Source organism: Oncorhynchus mykiss, chromosome 5 (genome assembly GCF_013265735.2).
Source record: "Oncorhynchus mykiss isolate Arlee chromosome 5, USDA_OmykA_1.1, whole genome shotgun sequence".
In the NCBI taxonomy this organism is placed as follows: Eukaryota; Metazoa; Chordata; class Actinopteri; order Salmoniformes; family Salmonidae; genus Oncorhynchus; species Oncorhynchus mykiss.
The window spans coordinates 94212215-94236199 of NC_048569.1; the positions used below are offsets into that span (position 1 = coordinate 94212215).

The following is a 23985-nucleotide window of genomic DNA, read 5'->3' on the forward strand; positions in this document are numbered from 1 at the left end:
TTTGGTTTCTATGGAGTTAGGTAAATCGGCTTTGAGTTTTCTCGCACCTTATTTGTTGAGCAATCTTCAAAATGTTCTGAAATGTGATGTTTCGGTGCTTCTAAGGTAACTCAGAAAACCGATTGAGGATTTCACTACTGATGAATGTGTTTGTTTTTTTGACCGTTTTTCTTTCTGATTGCACTTTGCATTTTATATTTTAATGTGACTATTATCTGTCATTTTTATAATTCAGGGCTCGTCTGTAAACGAGACCTTAGTCTCAGTATGACTCCCAGATAAAATAAAGGTTAAATAAGTATCCCCTGTGGCTAGGCCAGGTAAACCACATAGGCCTACTAATACACCAGGTTTAAAGCCACTGAGGTAAGATGTTCATTTGGGATAGCCCCATCACATGGAGTATATCACGCTGCAGGCCGTATCTCCATGTCCTGCTGTATTACAGATAATGGGGTTACAGGTGAGAGCATTCCCCACTCCTTCAGCCTCCATTTTCCCCAGGTACTCCTTATCAGGCCTCTGGAAGCCCTCCTTGACACTGGGGGGCAGAGAGTTGAGCAGCCCCTCCTCTACCAGCAGTCCACTAGGCATCAGGCTGTGGCACTCCTCCAGCTCGGCAGGAAGGCTCTCCAGCTGGTTCCCCCTCAGGTCCAACACCACCAGGTTGGTCAGCTCACCCACCTGCACGGTTGAGATCAATTCCATTTCACTTCAGAAGCCTTTCCCAGAATTGTTTGCGTTATCAAGTCAACTCCTTTTCACTGGAATGAGTGACAAGGTGTTGGCATGATAGCACAAACAGACTTGCACTAAGGCTATTCAATTCAGGAACAATACAATTCGATATCCTTTTTTGTCCATGTACCTGGAAATTAATTGAGTGAAATCAGCATCCAAATACACAACAAAACAAAACACTATCATACATGCAATACGAAAAACCCTGGAATGATACTAATGAATGCATACATAATTATTCACAGTCGGCCTCCCGGGTGGCGCAGTGGTTAAGGGCGCTGTACTGCAGCGCCAGCTGTGCCATCAGAGTCCCTGGGTTCGCGCCCAGGCTCTGTCGTAACCGGCCGCGACCGGGAGGTCCGTGGGGCGACGCACAATTGGCCTAGCGTCGTCCGGGTTAGGGAGGGCTTGGTCGGTAGGGATGTCCTTGTCTCATCGCGCACCAGCGACTCCTGTGGCGGGCCGGGCGCAGTGAGCGCTAACCAAGGTTAGCCAGGTGCACGGTGTAGCCTCCGACACATTCGTGCGGCTGGCTTCCGGGTCGGATGCGCGCTGTGTTAAGAAGCAGTACGGCTGGTTGGGTTGTGTATCGGAGGACGCATGACATTCAGCCTTCGTCTCTCCCGAGCCCGTACGTGAGTTGTAGCAATGAGACAAGATAGTAACTACTACAACAATTGGATACCATGAAATTGGGGAGAAAAAGGGGTAAAAAAAATAAATAAAAAAATTCAATTAAATTATTCACAGTCCCTGCCACCTACTGTCCAACCATGTATTGGGCCTAAATCTGTCCTATAGAAAACCATTGAGGAAAATCTGAATTTCAGTTGACTTCCTGAATTGAAATAGAATTGACCAACTCTGCTCACTTACCTGGTGAGGGACCACTGACAGGTTGTTGTGACCTAGCAGTAGGGACTGGAGGGTCTTACACTGGAACATACCTTCTGGGAGATGGTCGATCTGAGGTATAAGAGATATAAACAAATAGATTCTGATTATAAAGTTGTAATTCGGCCTGTCGTTCTGATGTCTCTCTCACTCAAAAAAAAAGGTACCTATATATTACCTTTCTCTCAATACAATGATTTAACACTCAGTTTTTACACTTGCTTTATAAATATTTTAGGGTTGTGGGTTAAGTTAACACAATCAAATAGCCTAAACAACTACAATGATGTCCATGCGTCTGTATAAAAAGAAAGTTTCCCCCCAAAAAAACTTGATTAATGAATGAACACATTAAATGCGTAATCTTAATCATATATAATATGCATACATTATTGTTAGACACATTGAGGAGCTGCAGTCTCTTCAGTTCCTGTATTTCAATAGGAATGGCAGACAGCTTGTTGTGACTGAGGTCTAGCAGATAGAGTCTGCTGCACAGGAACAGCTGCGGTGGCATGCAGCTGATGAGGTTATGACCCAGATGAAGCTGCTCCAGGTTGCCCAGCACGCCGACGTGGACAGGGATGTAAGTGATACTGTTGTACTTCAGCTTCAGGACAGAGAGCTTGGGAAGGTGCTGGAAACTGATGATCTCCTCAATGGTTTTGAGGTTGTTCCCTTTGAGGTCTATTTCTTGCAGGTTCTTCAGGCTGAAGATAGGACTCGGGATCCGCTGGAGATCACAGTTCGGTAGCTCCAAGCAGGTGAGCTGTGACATCATTTTCAGACTCTGCAGGACAGAGAGTTGGGTGCCTTCGTTGTCGACGGAAAGCTTCTGTATCGAGGGTATTGAGTTGGTAATGACTTTCGGCATGGCGGTGATGGTGCACTTGATGAATAACACCTTCAGAGTCTTGAGCTTGGGTAGGCTGTTGACGAACGTTGTGTTGTCCTGATTGAACATATTTCCATACAGATAGAGCTCAGTCAGGTTACGCAAACTGAAAACCCACCAGGGAGCCTGTTCCACCTCTGTGAACTTCATCCTCAGGATCCTCAGGTTCTCAGAGAGAAACCCCAGAGCCATGAGGTCTACGGTGGCAGGAGAATGATCCAGCCAGATCTCTCTCAGGTTCCCAAGCTGCGTAAGCTTCTGCGTGAGCCTAGGATCCGGTATCAGCTGCAGCTTGAGCACCTCTAGCTCCCTGATATCGAACACGGCCTCTGGGATGCCGCTGAGGAGCATGAGATGGAGCTCTATCTGGTCCTGAGCGTTACGCATCACCTTCTGGGTCAGCTTCTCCAAAGGCCACATGTAGTTCAGGTTGAGCTGCCTCAGTTTCTTCTCACTGACCTCTGAGAGGAAGACTGCAAAGCGTTTAGAGAACAGAGGGTTATACTGGTCCAGGAGGTGGAGGATGAAGGCGAAGTCATTCTTGACATCGGGGATGTCGCTAAAGCTGCTCTCCTCCCTCACTGAGTCAAAGGAGTACTCCCTGAGAGAGTTTCTCACCATCCACCAGAAGCTGTAGAAGCAAGTCAAGCTGTAAATGACCATCAGTACTGTGTAAACCAAGGAGAGGAGCCAGAAAATGGTGGCCAGTGAGTGAACACAGTGAAAAGGCTGAAACGGCATCAGCGCTTGGGAATCTACCACACAGTCAACGTCAAACAGGATATGTGAGGCTGCGTAAGGGATATAGGCCAAGGTGAACAGCAGAAACACAATCTTGGTGACTATCTGCCTCATATACAAGTGATAAATGATGTCTTTGTCCTCCACGTGTACTTTCAATTTCTTCACCTTCTCAAAGATAGCTTTGGCCTGCTCACCTTCCTTTTTGTCTAAAACGCTAAGAAACTCTGTCCCCATCGGCCTTCTGCTGCTACAGTCTGATGTTGAAGTGGCCTGGAGAGCAGGACTGCACATGCTCATTGAGGGCTGGGCCCCACCCTGCTCTGCCACTGTCTCGGACAAGGCCCGGGTGGTCCAGGGAGAGTCACAGCATTTGTGTAGAATGGAGACAAAGTGCATGAGTCTGGAGCTGGTGCTAGGGTACTTGAACCACAAGTTGCTTATAATCACAAGAGCCAGAGTCTCTAGCATCACAACGTAAGGGAAGAACTTGGCGAACCAGTGGAGTTGTTTTTCGTAGCACACGGCGTCAACGTAAGCATACTGCTGAAGATCTAGCTTGTAAAGGCCCTTGGGGAGGAGAGGGAAGCTGGCTTCAGTCGTGGCATTCCTTAATGTGGTGCCTCTATGGTTAAAAACCACACAGAAGTCATCTGATGTCATCTGACAGGGGACGCAGACGATCTTGCGGAGGGTGACCTGCAGGGCATTTAAACATAAGGAAGCATCAGAAACGTCATAATAACCTGGAACCAGAAGCCTTATACACTGGGAGACAGATGGAATTACATTGAAAATCGCATTGAAAAACACAAATGAAAAAATGTTCTGTTAAAATTCCTTGCCTGCAGAGTTCCTCCGAGGGTTCCGATTGAGAACATCATGATGGATAGGTAGTGGCTGAAGACATCCCACCAGGGCTGGAGAACACGGTACAGGGACTGGCCCTGGGCAAAGTCCTTCAGCTCACCTTCTGAGAGCATCTCAGCTGCCTACATGGAAAAAGACTCATCCATAAAGGAAGGGATAATAACAGTGTATTAAAAGCAACAACGAAAAAAAAAAAAAATAATGGATAAATTAGGCTGGTTAAAAGCCCCAAAACAATAAGGAAACATGAAGACCACAAGGCCTATCTTCCCCTATGCTCTACCAGGGTTTTGTGCAAATAAAACTAACATGAGTCAATTGGTTACAACAATGAGTTTGAAAACCAGTTTTGAGTTTAAACTCTGAAGAAAGTGTAGGGCAGGGGAGGCTGCCTGTAAAGTTAAGAATACTTGTTTGATTTTCATGAAAAAGTGAGAGCCGATGTACAGTACTTTTGTGTGTTTACTAATCAATAATTGTGTTATTAGCATTTTACCAGTAATGTTGTATTATCTAAATATGTTAAGAAGCTAGCTACAGTAGCTGCCTTAATATGGCCCTTATCTAACGTTACATGACAGCTAGCTAACGTCAGCTAGTTAGCTTAAGTGTAGCTAGCTAGCTAATGATGTTACCTAAACAATACCTTTGACTAGCTAAATAGTAACAAAAACATTGATAAAAACCGTAGCTACTTCTATTGGTATTTTCTTTGAAGAACAATACGAAACTTTGTGTGAATCTGCTGGCACACTGTTGGTTAGCTAATAACATCACAGATATAACGAGAACATATTTGATAATATTGCAACGGCTCTGCCGTTCGCGCATGTTTTTGTGGCACAGTCGATAGCGCGCCCGACCTCGGCATCGAGGTTCGAGGGTTCGAGACCTGCTCCCTGCTGTTTCATTACAATATCTAACTATCTAACAAGCTGGAAGAGAGTAGAAGAAAAAAAAAACATGAACTGCCGATGAGTATTATTGACTAAGTGACAGCCCGCTGCAAATTGAGGAGATACAGACACACAACCACCCCCCCCCCCCCTCCGCAAATGGGGGGGGGGGGGGGGGGGGTCTATAAACTTGTATATTGTCTATAAACATCTATTTAGGAATATTAAAACACTTCCTGATTTTTTTCTTTTTTCTCCCTATCATCAGATCCGACTATAAACGGTCAATTACGAATAAGAGTATGGCCAGGTTGGCATACACCTGGTCTTTTTCAAAGGCCAGCCACCTCGACCTTGATGACAGCCTGGACACAAGGGGGTGGACATAATATAGTACATGTAAATCCGACACACTCTTGATGTTATGTTTCGTATGATATGTATTCATTTGTGGATGTTAATTATCCATTGCGTATGATATGTTACGAATTGCAATTTGTTGTGGCTAACACTACTAGGTGTCTAACATTTGCTAGGCTAGGGGTCAGAGGTAGGGTTAAATTTAGGGTTATGAGTTAGGTTAAATAGTTATTAAAAGCCAATTTATGCTTGATCTGTCAATGTGGTCGAAGGCTCCAATAGCGGAGCCTCCGGAGGGATGCAGAGGCCAAATTTAGCTCTGTACCGCATCGCCGTGCGCCTCCCAAATTGTGTAACAATGCAGAGAACTCCGTATGGCCCCCGTTGACGTAACTGATGGACGGTAGATGGGGACCGGAGGTCCAGTATAAACACAAACTCACTTCATTGACAACGTCCTTCACAACATCTCTGCTCAACAGCTCTGTGCTGCTCCGCGAAGCCCAATAAGTATGAATGCCTTGACTTCTGCAGATGCCGTATCACTGACGTCAGATTGACCATGCAGCATATTTTAGCTAACATCCCAAGTAGTTGCAAAGTAGCTAAAAAAGTAGTAAGTAGTTGCAAAGTTGCCTAAATGCTAAAGTTGTCCATGATGAGATTTGAACAAGGGTCTGGCCAATAAGACACAGCTGCGACCTAAAAGGTCTTCAGACCTGTAACCCATCCATTTCAACACCATACCTAAACGTTTTATGTTATCTAAAGAGAAGACGTGAGTTGTGTAGTTAATGGACTCTCACATGCTGTTTATATCTTGTAGCGTTGTGCTTCTAGCGGACATGTAAGCTAAAATACCATTTATGTTTGATCGGTGAATGCGGTCGGAGGCTTCATATGGAGGATGTGACTCAATCGCGGAGCCTCTGGAGGCATGCAGAGGCCAAATCATCTTCGTACCGCATCGCCATGCGCCCCTCAAATTGTTTAACAATGGGGCTCCATATAACTCCGCATTGACATGAATAGTTGAAAGTAGGTGGGGGTGGTACGTCCTGTATTCACAAACGCACTTTCTTGACAATTTCCTTCACAATAGCTTTGCTCTGCTAAGAGCAAGAACCAACCCTGAGATCGGCAGAAGCTGCATGCAGTAAATGCTGTACAGCCACTTCAGATTACGGATGACCATATGCAGAGCCTTTAAATATGGGGGAAAAAATGCATATTAGTGTGTGCAATGTCTGACCTTTGCAGAATTAATGAAGGCGGCATGGTCAAAACCGATGGCCCTGCAGCATTTACAGTGGTACTTCTTGCGCTTGGCGGAGCAACACGGGCCTGTTGAGCAGAGTTGTTATGAAGGTAGTTGTTAAGGAAGTGAGTTTGTGTTTATACAGGACCTCCAGCCCCCCCAAATGTTTTTAAAAACACCGAAACGCATGCACAGGCATTTATAATATTAAAGGTTGCACTGACATGTCAACCAATCATGTCAATGCGGAGCTATACGGTGACCTCCACATTCTTATAACATTTGGGAGGCGCAGTCGGTGGAACTTAATTTGGCCTCTGGATGCCTATGGAGGCACCGAAATTGCGTCACACCCCCAGACTACATTTTCTGATCAATTATACATTGGCTCTTGAACCTATTTGTTAGGTTTGGAGTTTGATTTGTTATTATTAGCTTGTAACTAACACATATACTTAATACAGTCTTCTGTATTGCTATTTTTAGCCTATGCATTGCTACATGTGCATTTATTGAGTGTTGCCATTGACTGTTATTTAAGCAGTATTTATCACTATATAGCATTACATGCAGTTGAAGTCGGAAGTCATTAAAACTAATTTTTCAACCACTCCATAAATGTCTTGTTAACAAACTATTAATTTTCCAAGCTGTTTAAAGGCACAGTCAAACTTCTGACCCACTGGAATTGTGATACAGTGATAATTGTTTTGATAATTGTGATCGGATCATCAAGAACTTCAAGGAGAGCGGTTCAATTGTTGTGAAGAATGCTTCAGGGCGCCCAAGAAAGTCCAGCAAGCACCAGGACCGTCTCCTAAAGTTGATTCAGCTGCAGGATCGGGTTACCACCAGTACAGAGCTTGCTCAGGAATGGCAGCAGGCAGGTGTGAGTGCATCTGCACGCACAGTGAGGCGAAGACTTTTGGAGGATGGCCTGGTGTCAAGAAGGGCAGCAAAGAAGCCACTTCTCTCCAGGAAAAACATCACGGACAGACTGATATTCTGCAAAGGGTACAGGGATTGGACTGCTGAGGACCTGGGTAAAGTCATTTTCTCTGATGAATCCCTTTTCCGATTGTTTGAAGCATCGGAAAAAAAGCTTGTCCGGAGAAGACAAGGTGAGCGCTACCATCAGTCCTGTGTCATGCCAACAGTAAAGCATCCTGAGACCATTCATGTGTGGGGTTGCTTCTCAGCTAAGGGAGTGGGCTCACTCACAATTTTGACTAAGAACACAGCCATGAATAAAGAATGGTACCAACACATCCTCCGAGAGCAACTTCTCCCAACCATCCAGGAACAGTTTGTTGACGAACAATGCCTTTTCCAGCATGATGGAGCACCTTGCCATAAGGCAAAAGTGATAACTAAGTGGCTCGGGGAACAAAACAATGATATTTTGGGTCCATGGCCAGGAAACTCCCCAGACCTTAATCCAATTGAGAACTTGTGGTCAATTCTCAAGAGACGGATGGACAAACAAGAAAAAACCCACAAATTCTGACAAACTCCAAGTATTGATTATGCAAGAATGGGCTGCCATCAGTCAGGATGTGGCCCAGAAGTTAATTGACAGCATGCCAGGGTGGATTGCAGAGGTCTTGAAAAAGAAGGGTCAACACTGCAAATATTGACTCTTTGCATCAACTCCATGTAATTGTCAATAAAAGCCTTTGACACTAATGAAATGCTTGTAATTATACTTCAGTATTCCATAGTAACATCTGACAAAAATATCTAAAGACACTGAAACAGCTAACTTTGTGGAAATTAATATTTGTGTCATTCTCAAAACTTTTCGCCACGACTGTATGTTCATAATAACATTTGGGGGAATTGAGTTAAAAATTGTATCATTGATGGATTACTGTGGATACCAATATCCCTGTGAGCCTCCCAGGCCCATGTTGTGCATCTAAAAGTTAAGAACATACATTGTGGATGAACAAAATTACATTGTATTGTATTGACCACTCTAAACTTTTTCCACAGAATTATTGTCCAAAATTATTTTAGTCTGTTGTTGCTAGCAATATTAAAAAACTGAATTGTAAAAAAAAAAAAAAAAATCGTCAGCAAGACCCCACTTTGGGAACCCCTATACAGTGCAAGTTACATTTCTTTAGTCCTATCCCTTTATATGTAACCGAGTGGTAGGTCTGAATTGGTCTGAAACACAATTTGCTGCATGTACCTTTAATGTGGCTGGAGCTGGAGAGAAGTCGACACACTCATTTCCCCCTTGGAATCCACATTTTCCTCCAGTTAAATATCGTAGGTCTATTCTTCAGTTGTAAGTATGCTTGCAATGTCCTAAAGTCAGTTTCAAGTACATGTGTCATTCTATTTAGCTTTGCTCGCTTTTGTTCAGAAATAATTTCAATGACGTGCAGTGAAGTTTCATGACAAAATTCATGAAATATATAACGTTACTGCTATTTGCTGCGGATATTTTGATACATTTGGCTTCCCAATACATATGGGATTCTTATTAATGTTGTACGTTTCGTAATAGAATACTTTGCGATTTAAAACTATTACGTTTTATAACTTTATAAACGTTTTAATTTTAAACATGCATATCAGACTCTCTGAATCACGAAAGTGTCAATCATTAATGGTGTTCAGTTGTATAACTACGAACCATTCTATTCACTGATTCGATTGGTCAGAGTTGGGGGTGGGGATAATTTGACGTGTAGAATCTTACGACGCAAAACATTAACTAGTTTTGCTTAACGCGTCTCCTCTCTCTATTTGCAAGTAAGTGAACTAGAATTTTCAGCTGCATATTTTATGATCGGTGCTATCCGGAATACTTGGAACGTCCCGTTGTATTGGGTTTGGAGCTCTGCAACCAGAGCCCGGCGGGCCCCGACATTATACATTGCTTTAGGGCCGGGTAAGGCCTTTTTTTAAAACATGATCAATTACTAGGGTACCGGCATGGTTTGGGGATCACTAAATTGATCACTAATATTTTGAAGCTGAGCCGTTTCCATGTGCTCTACTGCACTGCACAGTTCAGTCATATGACTAAGATCATAACATGGTGTCAGAAGTGCTTTAACCTTGCCAAATATAAATCAGGAAAAAAGCTACAAAATAAGGAATTTTTCCGCCTCATTTACATTTGTAAATATAATATTTGACCAAGAGAATGATAATGTTAATAAATCGTTATGTTATTATACCCTGATGAAGACAGCTTGGCTGTCGAAACGTTGGTATTACATTTTTGCATCTGAGCTCTTAGAGTGTGCGGCTCTCTTTTATTTTCAAGTTTCTACTCCGCTAGCCAGCACCTCGTCTTAATAGGTGTGCGTTTCTTTTTCTTCTAATAAATAGTTATGATCGGAATTACAAGGATAGGCATAATTCCATTTAATATCATCAAAGGTTAACATAGGTAATTCTTGAGATTTTATACAAAACCATTAATGAATTTCAATCCATAGTTTACTAGAATGGCAGGATGAAGAAAATAAATGCTCTATTGATTCTAAATCAAAGGACCAAAAAACTCAAGGCATTTCGTCAAAATTGAGTCTTTTGTGCAAGAAATCATTAACAGAGTAGAAGGAAGAAAATATTTTAAAATGAGTTTCTTTAACTTTTGTGATAACTGGACAAGTAAGGTAAAAGGTGGTGTCTTTTGACCATAGCATGGGCTGGTCACTTCCATAGCAATATATTGAATTATAATCACCAAAAATGGCTTCATTAACTGCCAATCGTATCCACTTATTTTGGCATTTTTTATTGAAAAAGATTCAAGTAATTAATTTCTTAACGTGGAAAACAGGGAACTACCTCATAATATAACAAAGTGTTCTTAGTAAGTCCAAGTAAAAAGGAAGTGGAATTGCTTTGCAAACCTTCATATATTCTCTCTGAGTAATATTAACCTGAAATTTACCAACGAACTCATCAAACGGCAAGAACTCCCCAGTGTTGTCGACCAAATCACATACAAAATGAATACCCTTGTCAAACCAAAGGCCGTTGAAAATCGATTTCCTATTCATTTTAATAACTCTATTATGTTTTGTGGGGGGGGTAAAATTGTGTTTGTTTATCATTTTCCAGAAGAAAAAATTTCTGGGGAAACTTAGATTAATTTAGACAATTTCACAGTTAATTTTTGGAGGGTCAAAATTCACAATTCATTAGGAATTCAAACATCTTCCATTATCCCACTGTAATTTAAAATATCTAAAAACCAATTGTATATGGTTATGGAAACTCCTTTAATGGGGCGGCAGGGTAGCCTAGTGGTTAGAGTGTTGGACTAGCAACCGGAAGGTTGCAAGTTCAGAACTCCCGAGCTGGCAAGTCTGTCGTTCTGCCCCTGAACAGGCAATTAACCCACTGTTCCTAGGCCGTCATTGAAAATAAGAATTTGTTCTTAACTGACTTTCCTAGTTAAATAAAGGTTAAAATAAAATGAAGCCTGATTGAGTTTCACTGATTATATCAAGGCCTTTTCTCAGCCTATAGACATAGACATGGGCTAGTAACTTATAGTCACCACATTGTCAACAATGTCCAGGTAAAGAGAGTCCTTCTTTGGTTTGGGTATAAGAACTATTAGTCCCTGTCTCAAAGAAGGAGGTAATTAGCAATACCCTCTTTATAGACCGAAAGCAATAACTCTAATATCAGACCCAAAAATGTCGATTGGCTTGGTCCAACTCAGAATCACAGAGTTTCTTAAACCTTTCTTCTATAGGCTTAACAGAGTTATTAACTGAATCAAAAAAGGAATCCAAGTCGCCCTCTGAAATATGAGATTGATATAATGAAGAGTGTCTTTTCTTATTAATCACTTCAAGATCATCAGATATAGTTTAATTTACATAAATTGATGTAATACTATTCCTAGTCTGCCTACTCTTCTCCAAATTAAAGAAATAAGATGTTTGTTTTTATTTTCTTCACCTTTTCCAATCCATTTGGCCTTTGAATGGATGAAGGTATTATCGTTATCTATCACGTCTAGTTCACATTGACATTTAGCAAGCTCAGCCTTTTTCATCTTCATTTAAATCAAGTGTATTGCTCAGCCTGTTAATATCAACAATAATATCCATCTGCTCTGAGAATCTTTTCCGAGCTAGCATTTTTACCAGCAGTGATGGCAAGACATCGAATTCTGAATTTAATCATTTCCCATTTGTTAGTAGAAGAAAGAGCAGAATTGAGACAGGTCTCTGCTAATCATAGTTACCATGTCCGGGAATTGGACCAGTTTGAAAACTATGTCGCAGGTGAAAATGGATTGGTCACACATTGCAGGTTTTTGGCCTACTTCTAAGTTGCACCACAGCTGCCATGCTGTGCAGTCATTCAGTTCTAGTGATTGTCTTGTGTTTTGTGGCAGAAATATAGTTCACTTTTGGGATCATCAGTTTTTGTATTGCAGTGTTGATCTGTCAAATTAAAAATGATTTTGATCTGCACTGTTTTGTAGATATGAACATTACACGTCGAACCCTCAGCTCTGCATGCCGCTTGATTAACATCAACTGTATCAGAAACATCTCCTGCTCACAGGTGAGTGTTACGACATGTTTATATCATTGTTATAGCCTAATGTAATGTTGTGTGTAGATGTTCTTGCTTATTCCTGGCATCTCTATTTCTTTGTCTCAGTGTGCTATGACATCATCAAGGCATACAAACTCCAAAAGGATTGAGGGACTGGACAAGAATGTTTGGTAAGTTCGTTGCCAGGTTACCAAGACCTGTACGTTGGTCCCACTAACGAAACCAAGGGTAGCGTCGGGCGGGAATGAGTCTCGAACTCTGCGAACCACTTTGCTTTGCGGTGTGCAAGTCAGCGGTTCATTGGATGGTGTATACCATGTGTATCCCGTACATACGACTAATACAACTTGAAAGGAACTTTAAACTCCAATAATGTCCCACCTTGGGGGGGGAAGATCGTAACGTGCTTTAAAAACATTCCTTCATTTCATTAATTAAAGGCACAGTAACTAACTGTCTGTGTTGGTGTCAGGGTGGCCTTCACCTCGGTGGCAGCAGACCCCACCATAGTGAACCTGGGCCAGGGCTACCCTGACATTCCTCCCCCAGCCTACGTCAAGGAGGCCCTGGCTAACGCTGCTGCAGTGGACAAGCTCAACCAGTACACAAGAGGCTTTGTAAGTCTAATAACAGAGTATCTTATCTATTGAAATGGGATATTTTAGGCCTACATTTAGTGCATCAACCCATAGTCATTGGCACTGGCAGGCATATTGACTGTTTAATGATGTACCATACCAGCCTGCCAACCTGCCAGCCAGCCTGCAATTGTATAGATTGACTTGTGTGTAAGTTCTAGATCATTCTGAGCTAAACTGGTCAACTGTGGTCATGTAGTGTATAACAGGGTGGTGGTCACTTTACAGTACAGTACACAGCAAGCTCTGTTAGTTAAATAAAACATTGGTATTAGATTGCCTCCAGTCATGTGTAAGTGTACGTGATCTCGTATTGCTTCTCTGACACTAGTACTTTGTTTGGTCTCTTACAGGGCCACCCGTCTCTGGTGAAGGCTCTTTCTCAGGTGTATGGGAAAGTGTATGGACACCAGATTGATCCTTTCAAGGAGATACTGGTCACAGTAGGTGGCTATGGATCCTTGTTCAGTACCATGCAGGCACTGGTGGAAGTGGGAGATGAGGTGAGGGGTTATTCTTTGTTTAAACCTACTGACTAATATTTAGCCTGGTACCAGAACTGTTTGTGTTGTATTGCCAACTCCTATGGTCGTAACAAACAGATTTGGGACCAGGCTAGGACATGTTACCCTTTCTGAAACATTTTCACATTTTGATAATGTTTCATAAAAGTTACACCTGTATCTGTAATCTCTCCTCTCCTCTCCTCTCCTCTCCTCTCCTCTCCCTCTCCTCTCCCCTCTAGGTTATAATTATCGAACCCTTCTTTGATTGCTATGTACCCATGGTTCGAATGGCAGGGGCAACACCTGTCTTGATACCATTACGACTTGTAAGTCTACTACTATTCAAACATATTATAGTCACAGGTTTTGAGTAATTGTGGGAAACATACATATTGCAGAATGACATGGAGTGTTTTACTTCTCTCTTGTCTTCCTCACTGACATCTCAGAGATCCAATAAGGAGACCAGTAGTGTTTCCAGTGCTGACTGGGTCCTGGATCCAGAGGAACTAGCCAGTAAATTCACCTCAAAGACCAAGGCCATCATTATTAACACTCCTAACAACCCCATTGGGAAGGTAAGTGTGGCAGCAGGTAGCCTAGTGGTTAGAGCTTTGGGGTCAGTAACTGAAAGGTTGCTGGATCGAATCCCCGAGCTGACAGGGTAAAAATCTGTCGTTCTGCCCCTGAGCAAGGCAGTTAACCCACTGTTCCCCGGGCACCAAAGACGTGGATGTTGACAATGGCAGCCCCCCCCCCCCCCCGCACCTCTCTGATTCAGAGGGGTTGGGTTAAATGTGGAAGACACATTTCAGTTGGAGGTATTCAGTTGTACAACTGACAAATCCCCCTTTCCTCTACGGCAATTCTCATGAAGTAGGCATAGTACAATTGAGTGATTACTGTCCGTGTAGCGTTCCTCGTTAGAATGAGACCACGGTGCAGCGTGGTAGGCGTACATTATTTTATTTAAATGTTCCACCAAGAAAAAAAACAATACAACGAATGAAAAGCTTCGTTGTGCAAACTACATGCACTCAAACAAAGACAAGATCCCACAACTGAAGGAGGGAAAAAGGGCTGCCTAAGTATGACCCCAATCAGAGACAACGAAAGACAGCTGCCTCTGATTGGGAACCACACTCGGCCAAACACAAAGAAATAGAGAACATAGATTTCCCACCCCAAATCACACCCTGACCTCACCAAATAGAGAAATAAAACGGCTCTCAGGGCGTGACAGTCCGAGAAACATTTTCCAATTTATTCCACCGTCTGAACTAAGTCCTGTTGGCGAGGTCTCCCTTGTGAAGAAGTTATTCTGGCCTAAATGCTTTACCCTGGTTAAATAAATAAAGACTTAAATACATCACTACCCTGTCCCTGTCACACTGACCTGTGAGTTTCTGTGTTTCATCCATGTCCCATATTCCAGATATTCACCAAGGGTGAGCTTCAGACTATCTCCGACCTCTGCATCAAACACGATACTCTGTGCATCAGTGATGAGGTGTATGAATGGCTCATCTACAAGGGACACCAACACATCAAAATAGGTACTGTACTTACATCGTGTTTAGGCTGTGAACACGATTCCTCACATCATATAAGGAAACAGATGTGTTTTATGTTTAGTGCATTGTAGTTTAGTTTCATTCTGTTTAGTTCAGTTTAATAGTTTGTTTACCTAGGTTTACGGTTTCCTCAACCCTCTTCTGTTTTGCTAGCCACTCTTCCTGGCATGTGGGACAGAACGATCACCATCAGCAGTGCAGGGAAGACCTTTAGTGTGACGGGCTGGAAGGTAAGGGCTGGGTATTGTTTTTTACCATGGGAAACCCTCTGTCATGACTTTTAGAGATGAGGGATTTCTGTTACCCTGGGAAACCTCTGTCATGACTTTTAGAGATGAGGGATTTCTGTTACCCTGGGAAACCTCTGTCATGACTTTTAGAGATGAGGGATTTCTGTTACCATGGGACACCTCTGTCATGACTTTTAGAGATGAGGGATTTCTGTTACCATGGGACACCTCTGTCATGACTTTTAGAGATGAGGGATTTCTGTTACCCTGGGAAACCTCTGTCATGACTTTTAGAGATGAGGGATTTCTGTTACCATGGGACACCTCTGTCATGACTTTTAGAGATGAGGGATTTCTGTTACCATGGGACACCTCTGTCATGACTTTTAGAGATGAGGGATTTCTGTTGCCATGGGACACCTCTGTCATGACTTTTAGAGATGAGGGATTTCTGTTACCATGGGACACCTCTGTCATGACTTTTAGAGATGAGGGATTTCTGTTACCCTGGGAAACCTCTGTCATGACTTTTAGAGATGAGGGATTTCTGTTACCCTGGGAAACCTCTGTCATGACTTTTAGAGTATTATGTGTGTGTGTGTCCCGTTTGTTTTATTGTGTGTGTGTGTGTGTGTGTCCGTGTGTGTCCGTGTGTGTCCGTGTGTGTGTCCGTGTGTGTGTCCGTGTCTGTGTCCGTGTGTTTGATCATGTGAAGTTGAGTTGAAATGGTTGTGTATATTCTAACCAGTAGTCTTTGTTTTGTTCAGCTTGGCTGGTCTATAGGGCCAGAACACTTGATAAAGCACCTTCAGACTGTTATGCAGAACACCTTGTACACCTGTCCAACGCCACTGCAGGTAAGGCCTGCTCATCATTCTAGCAACACGTATTCCGTTGGAAGTGTTAAAAAAATCAAACGAGTGGGAATTCAAATACTGTTGTAAAACCCTAACCCCTCGTCAAAACAACGCATTTTAGCCTTGTCGTGAGAGAATGGAAACGCGAAGAACATTTCTATTCCCTATTTAATACACTACTTTTGACCAGGGCCCGTAGGGCTTTGAATAATGCATCTGTATCAAGACTATGATCTGTTTCTGCAGGAGGCTGTGGCCCAGGGCCTGCTGAGGGACTATGAGCTGATGGGTCGACCTGAGTGTTACTTCTCCTCCCTGGCCGTGGAGCTGGAGGGGAAGAGGGACCGCATGGCTGCTATCCTACAGGACGTTGGCATGTCTCCTATCATACCCGAGGGAGGGTACTTCATGTGCGTGGACGTCACACCCCTTAGTAAGATACACTTTTATGAAAATAGTACGTTTTTACTTGGTTGTTGTGTAGATGTGATAATAACAGTGTGGTAAAGATGACATGAGGTCTTCCATTTGCTGTAATGTCCAAGGAAATTAGAAAATAAAGATAAACTGGGCCAGGCTAACTCTAAACTGGGCCAGGCTAACTCTTAGCTGGGCCAGGCTAACTCTTAGCTGGGCCAGGCTAACTCTGAACTGGGCCAGGCTAACTCTTAGCTGGGCCAGGCTAACTCTGAACTGGGCCAGGCTAACTCTGAACTGGGCCAGGCTAACTCTAAACTGGGCCAGGCTAACTCTTAGCTGGGCCAGGCTAACTCTTAGCTGGGCCAGGCTAACTCTTAGCTGGGCCAGGCTAACTCTAAGATGGGCCAGGCTAACTCTAAACTGGGCCAGGCTAACTCTAAGCTGGACCAGGGTAACGCTAAGCTGGGCCAGACTAGCGCAAAACTGAGCCAGGCTAACTCTAAGCTGGGCCAGGCTAACGCTAAACTGGGCCAGACTAACTCTAAACTGGGCCAGGCTAACTCTTAACTGGGCCAGGCTAACTCTAAACTGGGCCAGACTAGTGCAAAACTGGACCAGGCTACCAAACAGGCTTGGGATGATCAGAAGTGGAGAGGTCCTGTCTCTGTTTTATTTAACAGTAGATAACAAAGAGGATGGACCAAACATAAATAGTTTCTCTCTGCAGACTGTTTGGCATAACAACTACAAGGACCCTTCATTACTAACTGGCTATAGTTTGACCCTACTATATTTTTCATGGTTGTAGATGAGGACTTGTCTCATATGGGGGATGATGAGCCTTACGACTACAGGTTTGTCAAGTGGATGATTAAGGAGAAGGTAAGAAAAAACCAACAGCTTGATGCCACATCTTATCTGCGTTTCAAATGGCACACTATTCCCTTTATTTATTTCACCTTTATTTCACCTTTATTTCACCTTTATTTCACCTTTATTTAACTGGGCAAGTCAGTTAAGAACAAATTCTTACAATGACGGCCTACCCCGGGCCAAACTCGGACGACGCTGGGCCAATTGTGCGCTGCCCTATGGGACTCCCAATCACGGCCGGTTGTGATACAGCCTGAAATCAAACCAGGGTCTGTAGTGACTCCTTTATGCACTGAGATGCAGTGCCTTAGACCTCTGCGCCACTCGGGAGCCCATATATTGCACTACCTTTGGCCAGTCGAAAGTAGTGCACTACAATAGGGAATAGGGTGCCATTTGGGACAGCTCTGTGGTAACAGTAGTTTTAGGGAACATTTTAACATGAAATATCACTTACTATCACACAATGAATGCAGAGTAATTGCTGCATGTTAACATTGTAGGTAGTATAAAAGGCTTGTTGAATGAAGCACTTGTTCACATGAGGATAATTACTATCAACAAGTTGATCTCTCCAGAGTGTGTTGTTGAGCGTTGTTGTGTGTTGTTGAGTGTTGTTGAGTGTTGTTGTGTGTTGTTGAGTGTTGTTGTGTGTTGTTGAGCGTTGTTGAGCGTTCTTGAGTGTTGTTGAGTGTTGTTGAGTGTTGTTGTGTGTTGTTGAGCGTTGTTGAGCGTTCTTGAGTGTTGTTGTGTGTTGTTGAGCGTTGTTGAGCGTTCTTGAGTGTTGTTGTGTGTTGTTGAGCGTTGTTGAGCGTTCTTGAGTGTTGTTGTGTGTTGTTGAGCATTGTTGAGCGTTGTTGAGTGTTGTTGAGCGTTGTTGTGTGTTGTTGTCGTGGTTTTGTTGTAGAAACTGGCAGCCATTCCGGTCACAGCGTTCTGTGGTGATGCTTCCAAGAAGCAGTTTGAGAAATACGTCCGTCTATGCTTCATCAAGGTAAACATGGGTTCTCTCATTCAGAAAAAAAACAGACTTTCTCACAGGCCAGTTCATTGTGTTAAAATATCTATATATTTTTTAAAAGATGTATTCTTTCGGTTTGCTTTAACGTGATCATGTGAATATTGAAGAACGTATCTCATCACCTGTCTCTCTGTGTGTCTCTGTAGCAAGACAGCACTCTGGATGCAGCCGAGGCTATTCTCAAGAACTGGAACAAGTAAAATAAGTCCTGTTGGATGTAAGGGTTTGTCTCAAGACCCTCTCTTTTTACTGTGACACCCCTATAACACGTTACTTTGTAGGACAGGTATGGAACGGTTTGTAGGACAGGTATGGAACTGTTTGTAGGACAGGTATGGAACTGTTTGTAGGACAGGTATGGAACGGTTTGTAGGACAGGTATGGATGGAGCTGTTTGTAGGACATGTATGGAGCTGTTTGTAGGACAGGTATGGAACTGTTTGTAGGACAGGTATGGAACTGTTTGTAGGACAGGTATGGAGCTGTTTGTAGGACAGGTATGGAACTGTTTGTAGGACAGGTATGGAACTGTTTATAGGACAGGTATGGAACTGTTTGTAGGACAGGTATGGAACGGTTTGTAGGACAGGTATGGAGCTGTTCGTAGGACAGGTATGGAGCTGTTTGTAGGACAGGTATGAAACTGTTTGTAGGACAGGTATGGGACGGTTTGTAGGACAGGTATGGAACTGTTTGTAGGACAGGTATGGAACTGTTTGTAGGACAGGTATGGAACTGTTTGTAGGACAGGCATGGAACGGTTTGTAGGACAGGTATGGAACTGTTTGTAGGACAGGTATGGAACTGTTTGTAGGACAGGTATGGAACTGTTTGTAGGACATGTATGGAACTGTTTGTAGGACAGGCATGGAACGGTTTGTAGGACAGGTATGGAACTGTTTGTAGGACAGGCATGGAACGGTTTGTAGGACAGGTATGGAACTGTTTGTAGGACAGGCATGGAACGGTTTGTAGGACAGGTATGGAACTGTTTGTAGGACAGACATGGAACGGTTTGTAGGACAGGTATTGAACTGTTTGTAGGACAGGTATGGAACTGTTTGTAGGACATGTATGGAACTGTTTGTAGGACAGGTATGGAACTGTTTGTAGGACAGGTATGGAACTGTTTGTAGGACAGGTATGGAACTGTTTGTAGGACAGGTATGGAGCTGTTTGTAGGACAGGTATGGAACTGTTTGTAGGACAGGTATTGAACTGTTTGTAGGACAGGTATGGAACTGTTTGTAGGACAGGTATGGAGCTGTTTGTAGGACAGGTATGGAACTGTTTGTAGGACAGGTATGGAACTGTTTGTAGGACAGGTATGGAACTGTTTGTAGGACAGGTATTGAACTGTTTGTAGGACAGGTATTGAACTGTTTGTAGGACAGGTATGGAACTGTTTGTAGGACAGGTATGGAACTGTTTGTAGGACAGGTATGGAACTGTTTGTAGGACAGGTATGGAACTGTTTGTAGGACAGGTATTGAACTGTTTGTAGGACAGGTATGGAACTGTTTGTAGGACAGGTATGGAGCTGTTTGTAGGACAGGTATGGAACTGTTTGTAGGACAGGTATGGAACTGTTTGTAGGACAGGTATGGAACTGTTTGTAGGACAGGTATGGAACTGTTTGTAGGACAGGTATGGAACTGTTTGTAGGACAGGTATGGAACTGTTTGTAGGACAGGTATGGAACTGTTTGTAGGACAGGTATGGAGCTGTTTGTAGGACAGGTATGGAACTGTTTGTAGGACAGGTATGGAACTGTTTGTAGGACAGGTATGGAACTGTTTGTAGGACAGGTATGGAGCTGTTTGTAGGACAGGTATGGAACTGTTTGTAGGACAGGTATGGAACTGTTTGTAGGACAGGTATGGAGCTGTTTGTAGGACAGGTAGGGAACTGTTTGTAGGACAGGTATGGAACTGTTTGTAGGACAGGTATGGAACTGTTTGTAGGACAGGTATGGAGCTGTTTGTAGGACAGGTATGGAGCTGTTTGTAGGACAGGTATGGAACTGTTTGTAGGACAGGTATTGAACTGTTTGTAGGACAGGTATGGAGCTGTTTGTAGGACAGGTATGGAGCTGTTTGTAGGACAGGTATGGAGCTGTTTGTAGGACAGGTATGGAGCTGTTTGTAGGACAGGTATGGAACTGTTTGTAGGACAGGTATGGAACTGTTTGTAGGACAGGTATGGAGCTGTTTGTAGGACAGGTATTGAACTGTTTGTAGGACAGGTATGGAGCTGTTTGTAGGACAGGTATTGAACTGTTTGTAGGACAGGTATGGAGCTGTTTGTAGGACAGGTATGGAGCTGTTTGTAGGACAGGTATGGAGCTGTTTGTAGGACAGGTATGGAGTTGTTTGTAGGACAGGTATGGAACTGTTTGTAGGACAGGTATGGAACTGTTTGTAGGACAGGTATGGAACTGTTTGTAGGACAGGTATTGAACTGTTTGTAGGACAGGTATGGAGCTGTTTGTAGGACAGGTATGGAGCTGTTTGTAGGACAGGTATGGAACTGTTTGTAGGACAGGTATGGAACTGTTTGTAGGACAGGTATGGAACTGTTTGTAGGACAGGTATGGAACTGTTTGTAGGACAGGTATGGAGCTGTTTGTAGGACAGGTATGGAACTGTTTGTAGGACAGGTATGGAACTGTTTGTAGGACAGGTATGGAACTGTTTGTAGGACAGGTATGGAACTGTTTGTAGGACAGGTATGGAACTGTTTGTAGGACAGGTATGGAACGGTTTGTAGGACAGGTATGGAACTGTTTGTAGGACAGGTGGGGAACTGTTTGTAGGACAGGTATGGAGCTGTTTGTAGGACAGGTATGGAACTGTTTGTAGGACAGGTATGGAACTGTTTGTAGGACAGGTATGGAACTGTTTGTAGGACAGGTATGGAACTGTTTGTAGGACAGGTATGGAACTGTTTGTAGGACAGGTATGGAGCTGTTTGTAGGACAGGTATGGAACTGTTTGTAGGACAGGTATGGAACTGTTTGTAGGACAGGTATGGAACTGTTTGTAGGACAGGTATGGAACTGTTTGTAGGACAGGTATGGAACTGTTTGTAGGACAGGTATGGAACGGTTTGTAGGACAGGTATGGAACTGTTTGTAGGACAGGTGGGGAACTGTTTGTAGGACAGGTATGGAGCTGTTTGTAGGACAGGTATGGAACTGTTTGTAGGACAGGTATGGAACTGTTTGTAGGACAGGTATGGAACTGTTTGTAGGACAGGTATGGAACTGTTTGTAGGACAGGTATGGAACTGTTTGTAGGACAGGTATGGAACTGTTTACCCTGTTTATATTTGTAGACATTTTTGTGTTTTTATGTTCTTTTATTAATTTATTTTTATTGCCTTTTTTGTTTGAGTTTTTATCTCATTTGATTGGATTTTATATGACACATAGAATGGATTAACTTCCAGGTTTGAATTTCCTCTTTGTGACATAAGCGCTCGCTGAGTAGCACTCGTCATCCTGTCAACATTGTTTTCCTGTACCCTTCATATGATGGGATAGAACAGTTTTGATCCTGTGCAGCCCTCCTGGTTTGGTGTTGAATTTCGTCTGTGAATAAAATATTACTTTTTTAAAATATCAGGAATATTCAGTCAGTTCTACAAACGGAGTGTGGTTCTGTGTATGATGAGACTGTTCGTAAAATAACTTTTTTGTCACATTAATGTATTGGTAAAACAAGGATAGTACACCAGAGGAGGCTGGTGGGAGGAGTTATAGATACATGATCTGATAGGACACGCCTACTGTAGAGGCATTATATACCAAGTGGAAATAAGCAGGGAGTATTTATGCCTACGCTGTGTGTACTTTGCACTAGCAATCCTAGCTTTCAGTAGAACCTTGTCTGCCAGATGATGTCCGACCAGTGGATTGAGCTGGTGAATTATGGGCACGTACAGTATCCTCCTACACCTTTTATAACGGAGGCCAGTTGTGTTTTATAAAGACTGTTCATACTTCACAGCTAGCTTGGTTTTATTGACTGTTCATACTTCACAGCTAGCTTGGTTTTATAAAGACTGTTCATACTTCACAGCTAGCTTGGTTTTATAAAGACTGTTCATACTTCACAGCTAGCTTGGTTATATAGACTCTGCATACTTCACAGCTAGCTTGGTTTTATAGACTCTTCATACTTCACAGCTAGCTTGGTTTTATAGACTGTTCATACTTCACAGCTAGCTTGGTTTTATAAACTGTTCATACTTCACAGCTAGCTTGGTTTTATAGACTGTTCATACTTCACAGCTAGCTTGGTTTTATTGACTGTTCATACTTCACAGCTAGCTTGGTTTTATAGACTCTTCATACTTCACAGCTAGCTTGGTTTTATAGACTGATCATACTTCACAGCTAGCTTGGTTTTATTGACTGTTCATACTTCACAGCTAGCTTGGTTTTATAAAGACTGTTCATACTTCACAGCTAGCTTGGTTTTATAGACTCTGCATACTTCACAGCTAGCTTGGTTTTATAGACTGTTCATACTTCATACATAGAAAAATCTTGGACTTATTGTAGTGGGCCCAAATGTGATCATGCTACTATTATCATGATTTTTCATTCATGCAAATATTTACAGCCAGCCAGACTCTTTCCTGAAGGACCGCCAGACTCTTTCCTGAAGGACCGCCAGCCAGACTCTTTCCTTCATTATCTACCATTACTGGTTAATTTCAACCTATTTTTTATCTGTTGATCAGTGTGGACAAGTTTGCTCCGTTATTTTCTGTCTCTTCCTGCCCCCCAGACAGACAGACAGAGGCTTCTCTGGAATGATCCCAAATTGACCAGCTCCAGGGCAGCGACCCCCTCTGGCTTATTTCATCACTTCCTTTTGGAGCAAGAAAGATATTTCACTGTACTTGTGCATGTGACATTAAAACTTGAAATTGAAACTCTTCCGGTCTAGAAATCTTTCATTTCCCCTGGAAAAAGTTTGGCCTACATTAACATTTCCTTCCTGTCGGTCGATGAGGGACCTGAAGACAAGAACCCACCTAGTCATCACTTTGGCAAAGGACATCCTGTTTGGCCTAGTAATAGATAATACTATAGGTCTACTACTACCACCAATCTTGTATTCTGCTCATAATGTAGGTAGATTTACAGTCCAGTGAAAACTATGTTCAGTTTGGAAGAGAGTTTGGCAAATCCAAGGTTTTGTTCATTGTGAAGGTCTGATGTTTTTTTTATCATGCTTAAGACCTTCAGTAGACAACACATTCCCATATATCACTTAGTAAAGGGGGCAGGAAAAAGATGGAGTTTCCTATCAAACCCAATGTTGTAAAATATTCCTGGAATGATATCGCCACTGCTCTACCTCTACTTGTATGCATTTGATTAAACAGTATTGGGAATATCACCCTCCTTTATCCGCAGTAGGTTTATACAGTGTCAGCATGGCTGGTTCCTGCTCTGTCAAACTACACACACACACCCTGTTTCAGACCAGTCACGCAGGCTGGGGCACAGTACAGCCTCTTCCATGTGCAGCCCTGGACCGTGGGAGAGGGATCCTGTTTCTCAAGTCAGACTCATCTGAGTCAGAGTATACTTGTAGTGTAGCACGCACACACGGTCTGAAAACGTGACTTGAGGCTGGTTTG

General features: G+C 42.9%; 3 protein-coding genes across 7 annotated transcripts in view; 1 reads left to right on the plus strand and 2 right to left on the minus strand.

The window, feature by feature from the left end:
- Positions 1-261: 261 nt before the first annotated feature.
- Positions 262-8940, minus strand: LOC110524883 (volume-regulated anion channel subunit LRRC8B). The gene is made up of 5 exons (XM_021604842.2): positions 8853-8940; positions 4117-4263; positions 2024-3970; positions 1618-1707; positions 262-684 (listed from the first exon to the last, which is right to left on the minus strand). Exons 2-5 carry the CDS (start codon positions 4252-4254, stop codon positions 394-396), a joined length of 2466 nt encoding a protein of 821 aa, XP_021460517.2. The 5' UTR covers positions 4255-4263; positions 8853-8940; the 3' UTR covers positions 262-393.
- Positions 8824-23274, plus strand: LOC110524884 (kynurenine--oxoglutarate transaminase 3). Of its 5 annotated transcripts, none has more exons than XR_005051911.1 (15): positions 9418-9560; positions 12132-12214; positions 12314-12378; positions 12681-12825; positions 13200-13349; positions 13592-13678; positions 13802-13930; positions 14788-14908; positions 15080-15156; positions 15924-16013; positions 16260-16446; positions 17242-17315; positions 18214-18300; positions 18474-18682; positions 18756-19487. XR_005051911.1 is itself a non-coding variant. In XM_036978893.1 (15 exons), the coding sequence occupies exons 1-14, from the start codon at positions 9455-9457 to the stop codon at positions 18525-18527; spliced, it is 1455 nt and encodes a 484-aa protein (XP_036834788.1). In that variant the 5' UTR covers positions 9418-9454; the 3' UTR covers positions 18528-18544; positions 23124-23274. The 5 variants fall into 5 exon arrangements, 4 of the variants coding, with proteins under 4 accessions (XP_036834789.1, XP_036834790.1, XP_036834791.1 ...); XM_036978893.1 differs by lacking the exon at positions 18756-19487 and adding an exon at positions 23124-23274 and having other exon boundaries at positions 18474-18544; XM_036978894.1 differs by lacking the exon at positions 9418-9560 and adding an exon at positions 8824-8951 and having other exon boundaries at positions 18474-19487.
- Positions 23248-23985, minus strand: part of zgc:153916 (serine/threonine-protein kinase N2) — a 50723-nt gene continuing 49985 nt past the window's right edge. The window contains exon 22 of the mRNA XM_036978884.1: positions 23248-23258. The gene's annotated coding sequence lies outside the window, so the exon portion shown is untranslated. The remainder of the gene's footprint in view (positions 23259-23985) is intronic.

Bases quoted from the DNA above. Each gene is read 5' to 3' on its own strand.
- LOC110524883 (XM_021604842.2), bottom strand. From the start codon at position 4,254: ATGCTCTCAGAAGGTGAGCTGAAGGACTTTGCCCAGGGCCAGTCCCTG. The intron at 3,971-4,116 runs GCAAGGAATTTT...AATGCCCTGCAG, and splicing joins CCCTCGGAGGAACTCTGCAG to GTCACCCTCCGCAAGATCGT. The intron at 1,708-2,023 runs GTATGCATATTA...CTTATACCTCAG, and splicing joins TCAATGTGTCTAACAATAAT to ATCGACCATCTCCCAGAAGG.
- LOC110524884 (XM_036978893.1), top strand. From the start codon at position 9,455: ATGATCGGTGCTATCCGGAATACTTGGAACGTCCCGTTGTATTGGGTT. The intron at 15,157-15,923 runs GTAAGGGCTGGG...TGTTTTGTTCAG, and splicing joins TTAGTGTGACGGGCTGGAAG to CTTGGCTGGTCTATAGGGCC. The intron at 16,447-17,241 runs GTAAGATACACT...TCATGGTTGTAG, and splicing joins CGTGGACGTCACACCCCTTA to ATGAGGACTTGTCTCATATG.